At 41.2% G+C, this 14,497-nt stretch overlaps 1 protein-coding gene across 6 annotated transcripts in view; it reads right to left on the bottom strand.

Annotated features, from left to right (window-relative positions):
- The window catches only part of mink1 (misshapen-like kinase 1), a 33,687-nt gene extending 19,837 nt beyond the window's left edge, over window positions 1–13,850 (bottom strand). For all 6 annotated transcript variants that reach the window (XM_085364434.1, XM_085364436.1, XM_085364437.1 and 3 more), the window contains exons 1-11: window positions 12,481–13,850; window positions 7,647–7,712; window positions 7,041–7,223; window positions 6,842–6,952; window positions 6,082–6,172; window positions 5,858–5,988; window positions 5,717–5,771; window positions 3,108–3,186; window positions 1,702–1,877; window positions 1,539–1,608; window positions 1,244–1,454 (exon numbers count right to left, since the gene is read on the bottom strand). In XM_085364434.1, the coding sequence (XP_085220560.1) occupies window positions 1,244–1,454; window positions 1,539–1,608; window positions 1,702–1,877; window positions 3,108–3,186; window positions 5,717–5,771; window positions 5,858–5,988; window positions 6,082–6,172; window positions 6,842–6,952; window positions 7,041–7,223; window positions 7,647–7,712; window positions 12,481–12,537 (1,230 nt within the window). In that variant the 5' untranslated portion in view covers window positions 12,538–13,850. The remainder of the gene's footprint in view (window positions 1–1,243; window positions 1,455–1,538; window positions 1,609–1,701; window positions 1,878–3,107; window positions 3,187–5,716; window positions 5,772–5,857; window positions 5,989–6,081; window positions 6,173–6,841; window positions 6,953–7,040; window positions 7,224–7,646; window positions 7,713–12,480) is intronic.
- Between the last annotated feature and the right edge of the window lie 647 nt (window positions 13,851–14,497).

Genomic DNA, 14,497 nt, shown 5'->3' with positions numbered 1-14,497 from the left:
GGGGTTGAGGTCTGGAGACTGGCTAGGCCACTCCAGGACTTTCAAATGCTTCTTACGGAGCCACTCCTTTGTTGCCCGGGCGGTGTGTTTTGGATCATTGTCATGTTGGAAGACCCAGCCTCGTTTCATCTTCAAAGTTCTCACTGATGGAAGGAGGTTTTGGCTCAAAATCCCACGATACATGGCCCCATTCATTCTGTCCTTAACACGGATCAGTCGTCCTGTCCCCTTGGCAGAAAAACAGCCCCATAGCATGATGTTTCCACCCCCATGCTTCACAGTAGGTATGGTGTTCTTGGGATGCAACTCAGTATTCTTCGTCCTCCAAACACGACGAGTTGAGTTTATACCAAAAAGTTCTACTTTGGTTTCATCTGACCACATGACATTCTCCCAATCCTCTGCTGTATCATCCATGTGCTCTCTGGCAAACTTCAGACGGGCCTGGACATGCACTGGCTTCAGCAGCGGAACACGTCTGCCACTGCGGGATTTGATTCCCTGCCGTTGTAGTGTGTTACTGATGGTGACCTTTGTTACTTTGGTCCCAGCTCTCTGCAGGTCATTCACCAGGTCCCCCCGTGTGGTTCTGGGATCTTTGCTCACCGTTCTCATGATCATTTTGACCCCACGGGATGAGATCTTGCGTGGAGCCCCAGATCGAGGGAGATTATCAGTGGTCTTGTATGTCTTCCATTTTCTGATGATTGCTCCCACAGTTGATTTTTTCACACCAAGCTGCTTGCCTATTGTAGATTCACTCTTCCCAGTCTGGTGCAGGTCTACAATACTTTTCCTGGTGTCCTTCGAAAGCTCTTTGGTCTTGGCCATGGCGGAGTTTGGAGTCTGACTGTTTGAGGCTGTGGACAGGTGTCTTTTATACAGATGATGGGTTCAAACAGGTGCCATTCATACAGGTAACGAGTGGGGGACAGAAAAGCTTCTTACAGAAGACGTTACAGGTCTGTGAGAGCCAGAGATTTTCCTTGTTTGAGGTGACCAAATACTTATTTTCCACCCTGATTTACGAATAAATTCTTTACAAATCCTACCATGTGAATTCATGGATTTTTTTTTCACATTCTGTCTCTCACAGTTGAAGTGTACCTCTGGTGCAAATTACTGACCTCTGTCATCATTTTAAGTGGGGGAACTTGCACAATCGGTGGCTGACTAAATACTTTTTTGCCCCACTGTATATCTCTTAATGTTAGAGTCTTCCTTTCAAAAGGTTGAATTTTACCTCTTCAAGTCTGCGACGCTGTTCCTTCTGTTCTTCGATGCGTTTCTGTCGGTCATGCAACAGTTGCCTCTTGTGCTCCTCGGGGTCCCGGCGCTGAGCTGCCAGTTGGGCCTGCTGCCTCTTGTGAGCCTCTGAGCGCTCTTTGTTCTCCTGCTGCAGACGCTGGAAGTCCCGCCGCAAGGTGGACTCACCCGGCACATTGAGGATTGAACTGAAGACCAAAAATCAAGATATGAGTGAAAAGAGAAACTCAAACAAGTCAATAAGTGTCCTTTGACAGAAATGCTAAAATTACCTTGACTCTCTGTCATCTCCACGATTGTCCTCCTCTTCATCACTACCACTGTACTCGTACTCTGTTTCTTCTGTAAGGAAAAATAAATTCAAGTCACTCTAATGTGAATTTTTTTGCTGACTGTCTGTGAACACTCTACAAAGCTGGTGCTACACTTGCTTACCCTTCTCTCCTCTTTTTTTGCGTGTACGGTCAATATGGTCTTTGAGTTGAATTCGGACCTGGCGTTCAGTGGGCTGATCCCTGATGAAGGAATGCTTGAGCAGCTGCTCCGTGGATGGCCGGCTGGGATATGTCTTTACAAGGCAGCTCTCTATAAAGTCAATAAATTTCTTGGACCTGGCAGGATGAGGAAGGTTAGAAGATAAGAAAACTTGAGCAGGAGGCAAGCTGATAGTTGGACAAGTACTGCACAGAATACAGATTCAACAACAATGAGACATTGAAGAGGATCTTTTCACATATAGCGGGGTAGGAATAATCTTTATCAGTATTTGAGAAATAAAAGACCTTTTTAGAAATGTTCCTCTGTTAGTCAAATGTGAACTAAGTTGTTAAGTTTTGTGGTTAATGCTAGCACCATTGTGTGACTATTGCCTTTTCAAAAATTACTTTCACTGATGGGGGGGCTAGTCGCTGTGATTAACCAGTTAAAAAAAGAAAAAGAAAAAAAGGACATAAACAAACAATGTGATTAACGATTGTTTGTTTCATTAAAATAGGACCATAAACCACATGATCACTGTTGAATAATGCAATGCAGCACAGTATAGTAACTGTGTAATTACTGGTATGTGCATCAGGTCATTAATGTCCATTGTATTCAACTGATCATGCACCTGGCTCCGTCCCCTACTTTTTTTTTTTTTTTTTTTTTTTAAACACTCATGTATTGGTAGAACATTGGCAGCAGCTTTTTTTTTTTCCATGACAATTATAAAAACTGTGGAAGAAACATTGCATTTTTAATCCTGCGTGAGCAAAAGTAGATCCACTACTAAGTGGGTCCATTAACGACTAGCAGGAAAAGTAGCGGGTAGGAGAAAACATGACAAATTAGTTTAAATGCTTGCAAGCAATCAAATCTGGCTCATAAGGAGAACAAGTGCGCGACCTTTAATGCTTTGAAATGTGAGGGAGATTCAGCTATTGCAAATGCACCCAATTTATCTTGATGCACAAGATTTTGGAAACTAGACACCGTCCTTCAATTTCTTGTACCATCCACACGTTTCCATTCACATACAGCAGTAACCTGATACGCCAAGTGACTACACTACTACATCAGATGTAAACCGTGCCCTCCTGCACTGACCTACTTCTTTGCCATCACAATAGACTACGCTTATTTGTTGACTGTAGTTCATAAGTTATTGAATTATTATTTCAATTTAATGCAAAGTGATAACAATTACAAAGCCTGCAGTGAGGCAGTATGTTACCAGTTTATTACACAGAGGGAAATATGCTAGAACATTGTTTACTGAATGCACAATCCAACACACGCTAAGAAAAAAAGAGGCTTTTCAAACACTTTGATATAAGGCACTGGTAAGGCTGATAACTCACCACTTCTTCGATTTAAGTTTTGGAGGGGGGTTCCTGGGGATCAGGAAGAGGGCTCTCATTGGGTGCATGTCACACAAGGCTAAAGAAATAAAGGAGATTACTGGGGTTAAATCTTTCCGTCCATGCTGTGAGTCGATTTACAAAACAAAGAGCACATCAGAATGAGGGTAATGTTAGAGTATCATCCACTTCCACATGTGGCAGTTTGTGAATAACACATGCCACCATTATACATGTTTTCTGCATCCTCAAACATGGTTACAGCTGCTGTTATCCAATCGTTCCCAGTGCCTCAGGCTTATTGTTACACTGAATGTAAGAACAAGGACTGTGAGTCATTGTGTTCCCAGCGTAGGTAGGTAGCTAAACCTGACTGGTTAGCTTTAGACTTTCACAGTAAATAGGCTTTTGTAACACAGTCTTTAGGACATATCCAACGTGACTGAGGCAGGAAAGAGGAAATTTTCATTTCAGCATTTTAAAGTATGCACGAACCACAGGAATCACAGTGAGAACATGCTCCATATAACATGCACTAAAGAAATGGCTCACCCACTGACACGATGTTGGCACTTTTCTAAAAATTCCCGGGAGTAGAAATTATTTTGTGCAAACGGTTACCTGCCGCTGTCCCTTTCAGTGTTTTACTACAGACAGTCCAAAAGCTCAACACTCAAACAATTACCTTTAGGAGGTAAAAAAAAAAAAAAAGCTAAAGATGAGCAAGGAGTGAGCATACTGTGCAACCAATGCTTTGATTCACCCTGCAAGGATCGTGAGCACATTACTAGAACCGGCACAATAAAGCTATCCCAGTGAAACTGTGACAAATATCATACAGAATCCTCGCCAACCCTGCTGATGATGGATGAATTCCCAGTAAATTTAGGTCATGTGATCAGTACAGAAATAAAAATACCAAGTGCAGATATTTAACTACTACTGTGACTATTTAACCTAATTAAGAATAATGTTTACTTGGAAGAATATTGATTACGGTAATAAAGAGCAAATTCAACATTCAGAACTAATAACTGACTATAATGCCCATCATGTTGTTATAGAATATAACAAAGAGAGCCAAGGCCAGTGTGGGCTTTAGCATAGTTATTATGCTTTTATTACACTTTTAAGCAGGTGTTAACAGATTCATAAAACCTGTCTTGCATTTAGGATTGGCAATATTATATTTAAAAAAAAACATATATATTAAATTGACACCAATTATACTAATCAATACTCAAAATTACTATTACATACTCATTTGTATTGCTATAAATAGTGCCATCGTTGCCTCCTCCAGTCGACACAAAACTTCACACAGCACTGCTGCAGACAGGCAGGCACACAGCCCCTCCTCTCACTAACAGCTAAAGTAGCTGACGCTCACAGCACCAAACAACATTTCAGGAGGAATATCGAGCGGTCGGGAAAGGTCCCGTTTCAACAACACTGAAGTTTTAAACAGTTATAATTGTTAACCTACTTAATCTCTATTTGATATACAACACACACGCACAGTTATGTTGTTCCTGTATTTTTTTTTTTACACTATAGCAGACAACTTAATCAGTGTTATTGATCTTATCATTTGCATTGTTTTAACCTCCATTAAAAGAAATGCTTCTTCTATCTGTATGCATTTTTCTGGGTATCAGTACCGAGTTTGAAATTCTAGTATTTTGACAATATACGCCAACTATACAAACTATACTTTATAATATAAATAAAAATCAACTGACAAATGGTTTCAGCATTACTATCAAAAGCAACCATTTTTAAAAATAGAGGCTAGCTGATCGCTTTATTAGTGGCAACCAAACTTCAGTTATCACCCTGATACAGTCAGTACATGCTGCATAATTTATCACGGTACAACACTATCTTGACAGTTGGTCTGTGTGCCGCGTGTCATTCACAGCAGCAACATCATGATCTGCAGGAGCTTTCTGAACTTTCAGAATGGTCTAAAGGGACAGCAGTGGCTCTACTCTGAAAATAGAAATTTTGTTCATCTCAAAGAAGGAACTACTGCACTCGTGATGTCAACGTTTCACTAAAGGGTTCAAGTTTACACACCAGTTTTCTGTAGACTTCATACTGAATGGTGTCACAAAACCACACCAGCCAGTGAATGACTCGAGTCTTCTACTCTAAAACTCTGCACATATATCAGTTTAAAAACAACCACCCACTTATCAAATGTAGGAGCGCACTAGGCACTACAAGCTACTCGTGTTGAGCTACTGTTCGACACCTTCTTTACCAAACTTTTTAGCTGCTACTCTTCAGTGAGATTTTTTCTTTGCTTCTTTGCATTTAACACCAAATTTCCATGCAGACAAACCTCCCTGCTAAGCAGACCGGAGAGATCTGTACAAGCAGCCTCCACAAGCCAACTGGCAGCTCACCATTTCACTACCTTGATTACAGTGAGTCAGCCGTCCATCTGAAGATACAGACAACAGGGCTGCATATGCAAGACAGGCTCATTCATGACGTCTTGCAGAAAGGGCTTTGAAATTATGAGTTATCTGTTGCTATGTTAATATGCACTATTTAGCAAAAACTGGTTCAAAAAAGTGTGCAAAGGTTACAAAGACACTTACGAGGAGCTCCTTCGGCCATCTCAATAGCTGTGATTCCCAAGGACCAAATATCACTCTGCAAAATACACAGGGGCCCAGGGTCAGCCTTGCACTTTGTTCATACAACATACTGCACATAAACCAAACTCTGGCTGGTGTTACCCTGTAGTCATAGGTGGAGTCAGGATTCTCATCGCAGGCAATGACCTCAGGTGCCATCCAGTACGGTGTGCCAATAAAGGTATTTCTTCGCCCAACTGTCCTGTCCAACTGGGCGCTGACCCCAAAATCGACTGAAAGTGACATAAAGAAACGAGAAATAAGAGACAGAAAAGGGTCCGAGACTGGGTCTGCTTTAGTAATGCACACTATCAAAACTAACATACCCAGTTTGACCTCTGCATTCTCTGTTAGCAGAACGTTCTGGCCCTTGATGTCTCTGTGGATAACTTTATGGGCATGGAGGTGAGACAGACCCTGTTCATATAAAAACAAGACAAAAAAAAAAGATCAGTATGTAACAAGCTCTGCTGCACACACGTTAGTGGCAAAACAGCAAGTGTGTGTGTGTGTGTGTGTGTGTGTGTGTGTGTGTGTGTGTGTGTGTGTGTGTGTGTGTGTGTCTCAGCCTGGCAAAATGTGGCCTTGTAGATACCTGCTCTGACAAGCACTAACACAATAGCAGCATTGAGCAGTTTAATCGGCTTTCTGCGTTATCCACACATCTTTGGGCTGCTCTTAAAAACATGATAGCATCACAAATGTGCAAAATTACAGTCACACATGAGGCTTAACAGTTGGATTTGAGGTTGTGAAATGGTGTAGTACAACCCTGCGTACTGTATAAAAGCTGTAATTAGTAGCATTCACCTGCCCTGCTACCACAGCTGGCTTTGTTTTCACCTTGACTTTGCCTACGTGTGTGCCTTATCTTGACAAAAAAATCTGGTCAGGGAGGAATGTACTTCTGTGGGAACCAGCGCATAGGTGACTTTCCCAAGTGTTTATCGGTCCATCTGTCTCTGGACAGACTTTGACACTACAAAGTGACAACTGTGCACATGACAAAACTTCACTAGTATGTGGAGGAATGTGGTCTGTCAACCCTTTGGCATTGTGGCTAAACATGGCTTCTTGATTTCTCACCCTTAGGATCTCTCTGCAGATGTAAGCAATCCAGTCCTCCTTTAGAGAGCTGCCCTTAGTGTTTTTCACCAGGTCGGTCACTGACCCCGCCCCACAAAACTCCATCACCAGCTATGAGGAAACAAACACATCTCACTTAGAACAATTAATGAGGCTTGCAACCATTAAACCATCAGCCCAGACACAGTGGCAGACAGACCCAAAGCTGGTCGTCGTGTCCCGGCGGACTCTTCTTGACAAAGGCACCGTAGTATGTGGCTATGTTGCGGTGGTGGCTGTATTTTTTCAGCATGTTTATTTCAGCTTTGATCTCCTCTTCTTCCTCCTCTGTAACATCCATCACCTTGATGGCAGCCAGCTGGCCCGTCTTCACGTGACGTCCCTGAACAAAAAGCAAGTTGAATCATTCTAACACTAATCAGTAATATTTAAAGTGAATCTTGGATTCTATCTCTCTGGAACTCTTTGAATTTGGTCCATTAAGTGTGGCTAATTGCTTCTTCACATCATTTTCCTGTTCTTAATTTACATTTCCTTTTACTAGAGTGCCTTATCTTCCCGTCACTGCCACTTGAAATTTAACAGCCTGATAGCTGAAATTTTCACTGACATGACAGTGGACTAAATCTGCTTTAATCTAAGAAGTTAATGTACAGAACGTTTAAAGAACAGACACTGAAGGAGGCTGTGCAGCAACAATCCAAAATGCTCACTCAATGCACAAGTGATAATTCAGGCACTGAATTTTTTATTCTCCATTAGAATTCGTGCATTACTCATATGTCACAAGGGCATCATGGCTCACCTTGTACACCTGTCCATATGTGCCATTGCCAACGACCTCGACCAGCTCGAAGATTCCTGCTGGATCCTAGTAAAGAGAGCAGCAGTTTAAAATGACTTACAGTAGACAGGCAGAGCAATTAAGATACATCATTTAATCCACATCAGCTTGACATACTAAAGACAAACAAAGCATTTCAACAAAAACAAACCTAATTCACTTTTCTTTTTCAACATTTGGGAAAAGGCAAAATTAAAATGACTGCACTCAAAGCTCACCACATTTATTTTTGTTTTTAAGTGGGTGATACTTGCTTTGTTCTTCTTTGAATCCTCCACATTTACACTTCAATGCTGACCCCAAGTGCAGGTTGTATTTCATGTTGCTGCGCTCATATTTCTTGGGTAAAGACTAACCCTTAAATACTAGCACCCTGCTAAACCTCACCTGTTCTTGAAACAGCTGCAATCAACCAGCGGTTATATTAGCACAAAGGCTAAATTAGCACGAGACTGAAAACAAAACAATGCTGAGGCCCCGCTGAAGACAAAGAAAGATCTGTGTAGTTTTTTTTTATGACTGCAATTTCAGAAGTTGTGTACTATCATTAGATGTAAGCGTAGCTACAGATCTATACCCCTTAAGAACAGTGTCATAAAACCACATAAAGCACATGGGCTTGTGCAGAACAGAGACCACAGACAAAAACAAATAACAGCAATCCCAGTGGCTTCTACTGTGTACACCGGAGACAATATCACAATTACATATTTCCATACAAATGATCTAAACTCAGTGTTCTCTGCCACCCACAAAACTTTACACGGAGGAAGCAGACACTCAGAGACACTAAATATTGATACTAGATTAGATATACAAAGACAGATTCTGACAATACTGACATAAAACTTTTGCCTTTTTTCTTCATCTGTTCATTCTGTGTTTCAGTACCACGAACACATATTTCACTGACACTAATAATGAGTAGGTTGCTTTGACTCAATTATGCAACCCCCTCCCCCCAAGAGACAAGGGAAATGACAAGCAGTTCCACTTTCATGCAATTTCAATATGGCTTTAAGAAGATGTGTGGGTGGTGAGACTGCTGCTTTGGGTTTAGATTGTACACCATGACCTATCCTGCTTTCATCCATTTCCAATGATGGGGTTTTTACGCCTTCAACAGGGAGGAGAAGATTTTCCTTTAGGACAAGGAATTACGATAAAGAACAGCATGATTGGGAAAACTTGGCAGTATATCGGGGAAGTGACCAAAGATTCAATACACATGGTTATATGATGAGATAAACATGTTAAGTATAGAGGACAGAAAAGTGGGGAAATGGTAACGCAAAACAGGAGGGGAGGCAACAATGTAACGATAGAGTGGGTGGCGAGGCAGAGACGGCATCTTCGCCCACGTAAGCGCAGAGTGGGATGAGAGGAAAGATATGATGGAAGGGGAAGGATACAGTGATGTTCAAAGAGTAGCACCACCAGCAAAAAGTCAATTAAAGTGTCAGCAGTGAACGCCAAACAAGCAAGGTGTCAGTAAAACTAGGCTAGAAGGGGGAGGTTGTAACCATGTGGCTGTACCCATGTACAAGGAGGGGAACCTCAGTGACTAACGCACATAATTGAGCCAAATAGTCAAGATGGTAAGCTAGGTTTAACACTATGCACTGTAAAATATAGTGGTGATGGTTAAAGAGGAAGGAAAACCCATTTCCTGCAATGTCAACACCGCTAAGAGGGGATGTCTTTTAAGAAAAGAAAAAGATGTGGTTACAGACCTGCAGCAATCATCAAAATCAAAACTCATCGCGTGCCTTCAGCGATTAGAATCAGGGAACAATTTTATTGTGTTATTACAATTTAATAACACATCAAATGTGTGTAAAATAAGAATAACAAAAATTACAGGAAATGGCTATAGATTTGTTTTAACCTTTTCAGAAAGTGCAAATCAAGCATTCCAGAGCTTTCATTAATATTACAGCTATTTTCCTCCTTTGCATTTTCACCTAACTGACAATTGAGTATTGCATGGCTTATTTTAATTTAGTCTATTGTTGTATTGTTATTGTTCTAAAGTCTATTCTTCATTTTTGGGAAGCACACTGTAACATTGGGTTCGATAAATCCTATACAAATAAACTTTATTATTGTCATTGTTGTTGGTGGCTAAGGTGATTGACTTTTTGACTGTAGCAATGTAACAAAATACCTCAATTTCATTTGCAATTTCTACATATTGGCTAGTGGCTGCTGCTCAGGAGGCTGAGCAGGTCATCTACTAAGAGGAAGGTTGGTGGTTTGATTCTTGGCTGCTCCAGTCCGCATGCCAAATCGTGCCTTAGCCAAGATGCTAACCCCAAGTTCCGCTCCAATGCATCCAGCAGAGTGTGAGTGTTGGATAGAAAACACTTAAAAAACATAGAATAAAGTGTTTGTATGAATTTGTGTGAATGTTGGCAAGCGGTATAAATTGCTTTGAGTGCTCAGGCAGAGTAGAAAAGCCCTACATAAGAACCAGTCCATTGGCAATGTAAGTGTTTCTGCATAAATAATTTGTTGATGCCTGTTTGCAGTGAACTGTTGTTATGTAATGCTGGGCCTCTTCTGTACTGTGTAGCAAATTTCTGGAAAAATGCTGTGATTGAGCCACTGATTTTTTTTTAAAGCCCATTTAATAATTTCAAACGCTTTTTTTTTTAAATCTAAGAGTGAGGTCCCCTTTTGTTTGCGCAGATGTGGATGACGCAGTTCACTGTCCTGCCAACAGTTATCACGTTTTTCAAGGAGTGATGGTAAAACCAGAGATATGCTGTAATGCGAGGCAGGTAACAAGGAGAATGCTAGCCAGTAAAAAACTGACGCAAAAATATTGAATTAAACATACCCTGAAAAACCTTTATTGGGGAGGAAAACACGACTGTTAAAGCTCAAGAATAAATAAACATGCTGTCATAATCTGACGCATACGTCTATGTTTTTGTGATTGTATGCATCTACTTTTGTTTTTTGTTGTGAGTTTTATACAATAAGTGGTACTTAATGTCTGTTCAGTATGTTACATGGCTCTGTTAATGTTGATCAGTGCTATCAACCTGCCATGGATTGCAGAGGAAAATTAGCTTATACAGCTAAATCTGGCATATTTACATTAAATGGCTCTCACGCTCATGTTTACAATAGTGCAATGTCCCTTTTGGATAAATTTAAATATATGAGTGATGGTGAGTTACAGTGACAGTAAACAAAATATCTGTTTACAATAAAATTTTAAACTGTCATTTGAGAAAACTACAAAAACAATTCGACACTTATTTATTCTGGTGGCTTATCATGTAGATTTTGGTGGTGAAACTTCTAAGATGTGAAAAACAATTAGGTAAATTAATATTATTTTCCCTGTTTAAACACACCAGTAACTTAACCTTAGCAAAATAAATGACTAGTCATTGACCTGCTTAATCACTATTATCTAGTGCAGCATTAAGTATAAATTCTCTAAGACGCATCTTTACTGGTTCTGTTTCACTCATTAATCAATAGTAGCAGAGCTGTCATGTAACAATTTGGGGTCAGTGTATTGCCCAAGGAAACGTAGCACGGGATCAAACAACCAACCCTGCATTTAATGGACAACCTGCTCTATCACCTGAGCCACAGCCATCACACGGTCAGTTTTCTTCAGTGGAATACCCAGCCATAGATAGAATCACAAACAAACTACTATTTATTTCCACATCTCAGCTGTGGTGGGCAACAAATCCTGGGTCATTTTTTGCACCTACCCAACTGTTCTTATAAGCAAACTGCTACTTAAATTACTAGATCCACCATTTAAATACACAATAAATTATTACTAAATGAAGTGCAAGATTAAATAATTACTACAATTTTTAGAAACTAGGTCACATCTGCCTGTGTTGTTAGTGAAGGCTTAGGTGAAATTTCCAGGTGAAACCTCAGAAGAAGGTCAGGGAAACAGGACAAACCTGCCCAAACAATCAGTATTTGGGTAAAATATCCTGATCTGTTTAGCCCCAATACCATGTGAGAGCTACACTGAAATACTAGAAATTCTTCATCTTTTTCAGAGGGAATCCTATGAAACTATGAATCTTACTTTGTCAAGAAAATGATGGTATTACTTTAAACATAGTTTGAATTGGAGTTATTGGGTAGCCTTTTGATCACTTTAACTGTAGATGGGGATTCAACAGTCAGTCAAACATTATCAAAATGTTAAAAGGGATGTGACAGATTTCTTGACTCTCGAAGAGTTTCTAATGTTGCAGAAGTTAGGATTTTCAAACTGGGGACTTTAATGGGACACCAGTTAAAATACAAAAGGAACAAACACCAGGTCTAATTTCTTCACGAACAGTCTGATATGTTACATTATATCAACAATATTAGAATGTTATCAGAACGACACAGATGTGCCTTTTTCTTATGGAGTCATAAACCTCCATAAAAAAAATACCACCAGAAGACAAAATGTTCTTTAAATAAACCAGCCTTCCCATTACATGATGTAATCACACAGTGGCCCAGTGTTTATAGATACTGGTGCTTATTTTCCTCCCAAACCAACAAATTAACATTGTCAGGGCAGGGTAAGGTGGTCCTTTAAGGGAGAAATCCCAACATATACTTGGAGGATTTGTGTACAGACTGTACTGCTATAACGCAGGCCGATTGATGTTTATCCCACCTTAACTTTTTCGCGTGGGTGTTCAATGGTCGTGCTTGTGTCTGAGGCGAACTGGCATATGACATAATATCTAATGAGTCCGTCTGCCATCATTTTACAATTCACTTATCTGGTAATAACAATACTCACCCTCAGCGCTGCGAGGTCTATGTCATCCAGGCTTCTTGTGGGGGCGTTTTCAGACATAGCTGGCGAAACTTATCACGCTGGCTAATAAGTTAGCCACTAATTTGACAAGAAGTGCTTAAGGGGGATTTAAGCGGCCGATCACGCGAGGTTATAACGGCCTAAACCCAGGGGAAATACAGCAAAGTGGCGGTCCAACACGCAGGAGCTGTAGCACTTAGATTAGCAAATGCATCGCAGAGAGCGGACAGACGCACCCAGCTGGCTAGCTCACGTCAACTCTGACCGAAAGCTGTAAATGTTATTCGCACTTGTTTTACATTAATGCCGCCTGCGGCAGCTAATCAAATCGCATGCAACTTAAAAAGTAGGATTTTTTTAGACAGGCTGTCAACGTTGCTGTTAGCCGCCCATTTGATATCGATCTAACAACTGGCAGGTTTCAAATGCAGAGCACCTCCGCTGTTGATGAACACCATGCTGCGTTCATTTTGACAAGACGCCGCTTCTCCCCTGCTCTCCAACATCCCAGCTAATCTCACATATGATACACCGATGCGTGTCACCGAGGGGGGAGAAGAAGAAGAAAAACAACTACCAGACAGGTGTTGTGTGCTACTGAAACATTCCTACTTACACTGATAAAGTATGCTATTTTTTTTATTATTATTTACGGTTTAGCAGCGCAGTGATTGTTTTACTAAGAACGCAACGTCTGATGTGATGGCGTCCCCGGGTCCGTCCGCACCGCACCAGAACCGACCGTCAGGCTCTCACTGCTGGCCTTAAACCTCCCGGGATTTTGTCACAGATTAGGAGCGTGGGGAGGAAAAAATGGAAAAAAGGGCCTCGTTTCAAATGCGATTCCCTGCGGCTGCAGTTGTCAAACTTGTTAACGCGAGTTAAATTCGCCCCCCGGGTTTCGTCCAGAGCGCACAAATAATCCGAATAGCGAGTCAGGTGTGTGCGGTTAATCTAACGTTTAACTGGCCGGCTGGCTAACGCAGCTAGGCTAGCGAGCTAAATTGTCTTTTCCAGAATAAACTTTCCCTTTCCTTCTTCATCCATTTTCTGTGTTGACAGTCGCGCCTAGCACTGCCAACCTTCCGGGGGAAAACACGGGCAGACGAGCAGGCACTGTGTTATCGGCAGCCACCGTAATACTTGTAAGCCTGAGCACTCGACGCTTCAAAGTTGAGCGCTGCCGTCGATCTCCGGCGTCCAGATTTTATGAACTTGCAGTCATAGTCCGCCACTGCTAGAATCGGTGCAGTTTCTAACTGCGGTATAGCCGCCAAACTTGTTATTTCGCCATGTTTTGCTTCCCAAGTCCACTCCTCCCTCCCACTCGCAGCCTAGATGTAGTCTTGTTGGGTTTGTACTGACGATTGGCTGCACGCAACACTCCTGAAGTGTTTTCTCTTCTCGACTGGCTACGGTGCTTCATCAGGGACAAATTACCCGAAATTACAGTGGACTTCAGCCTACGCAGCTGCCTCTGTCTTGTTTGAGCTGCACAGCTAAGATCGTCCCTAGGCATACCTGTCCTGCTCTGGCCTTCTGGGTCACTGGATACACGTTTAAGGCTAAAATACTGCTGAATAAACAATGCAGATTTTGGTAATAAGTGCCACATCTAACAAATATTCTCCTCGTCTTGGTTTTATGTGTGCGTCATCCAGCAGATTGGAGATTGTTATAGTCAGTTTTCCATTAGAGCAAGCTCACCTTTATAGTGCTTGTCAATACTGCATGAATCAGTTCCAAAGCTTTTCCAGATAAGCACCTGACTGTTATTAAAAGAAGAAAAAAAAAACCAGACTGTATGGCAATAACCTGAACAATGCATTAGTCATTTAGTGAACATTAAGCTTTCATGCCACGAATACCAGTTTCCTGTGTAAAGCACATGCTCTCTCTTAGAGTAACTATTTGCTTAAAGGATATCCAGCTAACAAAGGATATTGCTTCCATGGTGACAAAAGTAGTTTAGATATAAACAATTAACATTTCCCCTTTT

The sequence above is a fragment of the Diplotaxodon limnothrissa genome, linkage group LG10 (assembly GCF_057381915.1).
Source record: "Diplotaxodon limnothrissa isolate DT_005_m linkage group LG10, D_limnothrissa_male_GT1.1, whole genome shotgun sequence".
NCBI lineage: Eukaryota > Metazoa > Chordata > Actinopteri > Cichliformes > Cichlidae > Diplotaxodon > Diplotaxodon limnothrissa.
The sequence above is the reverse complement of the archived record's forward strand: the minus strand, read 5'-3'. Positions and strand labels throughout refer to the sequence as shown.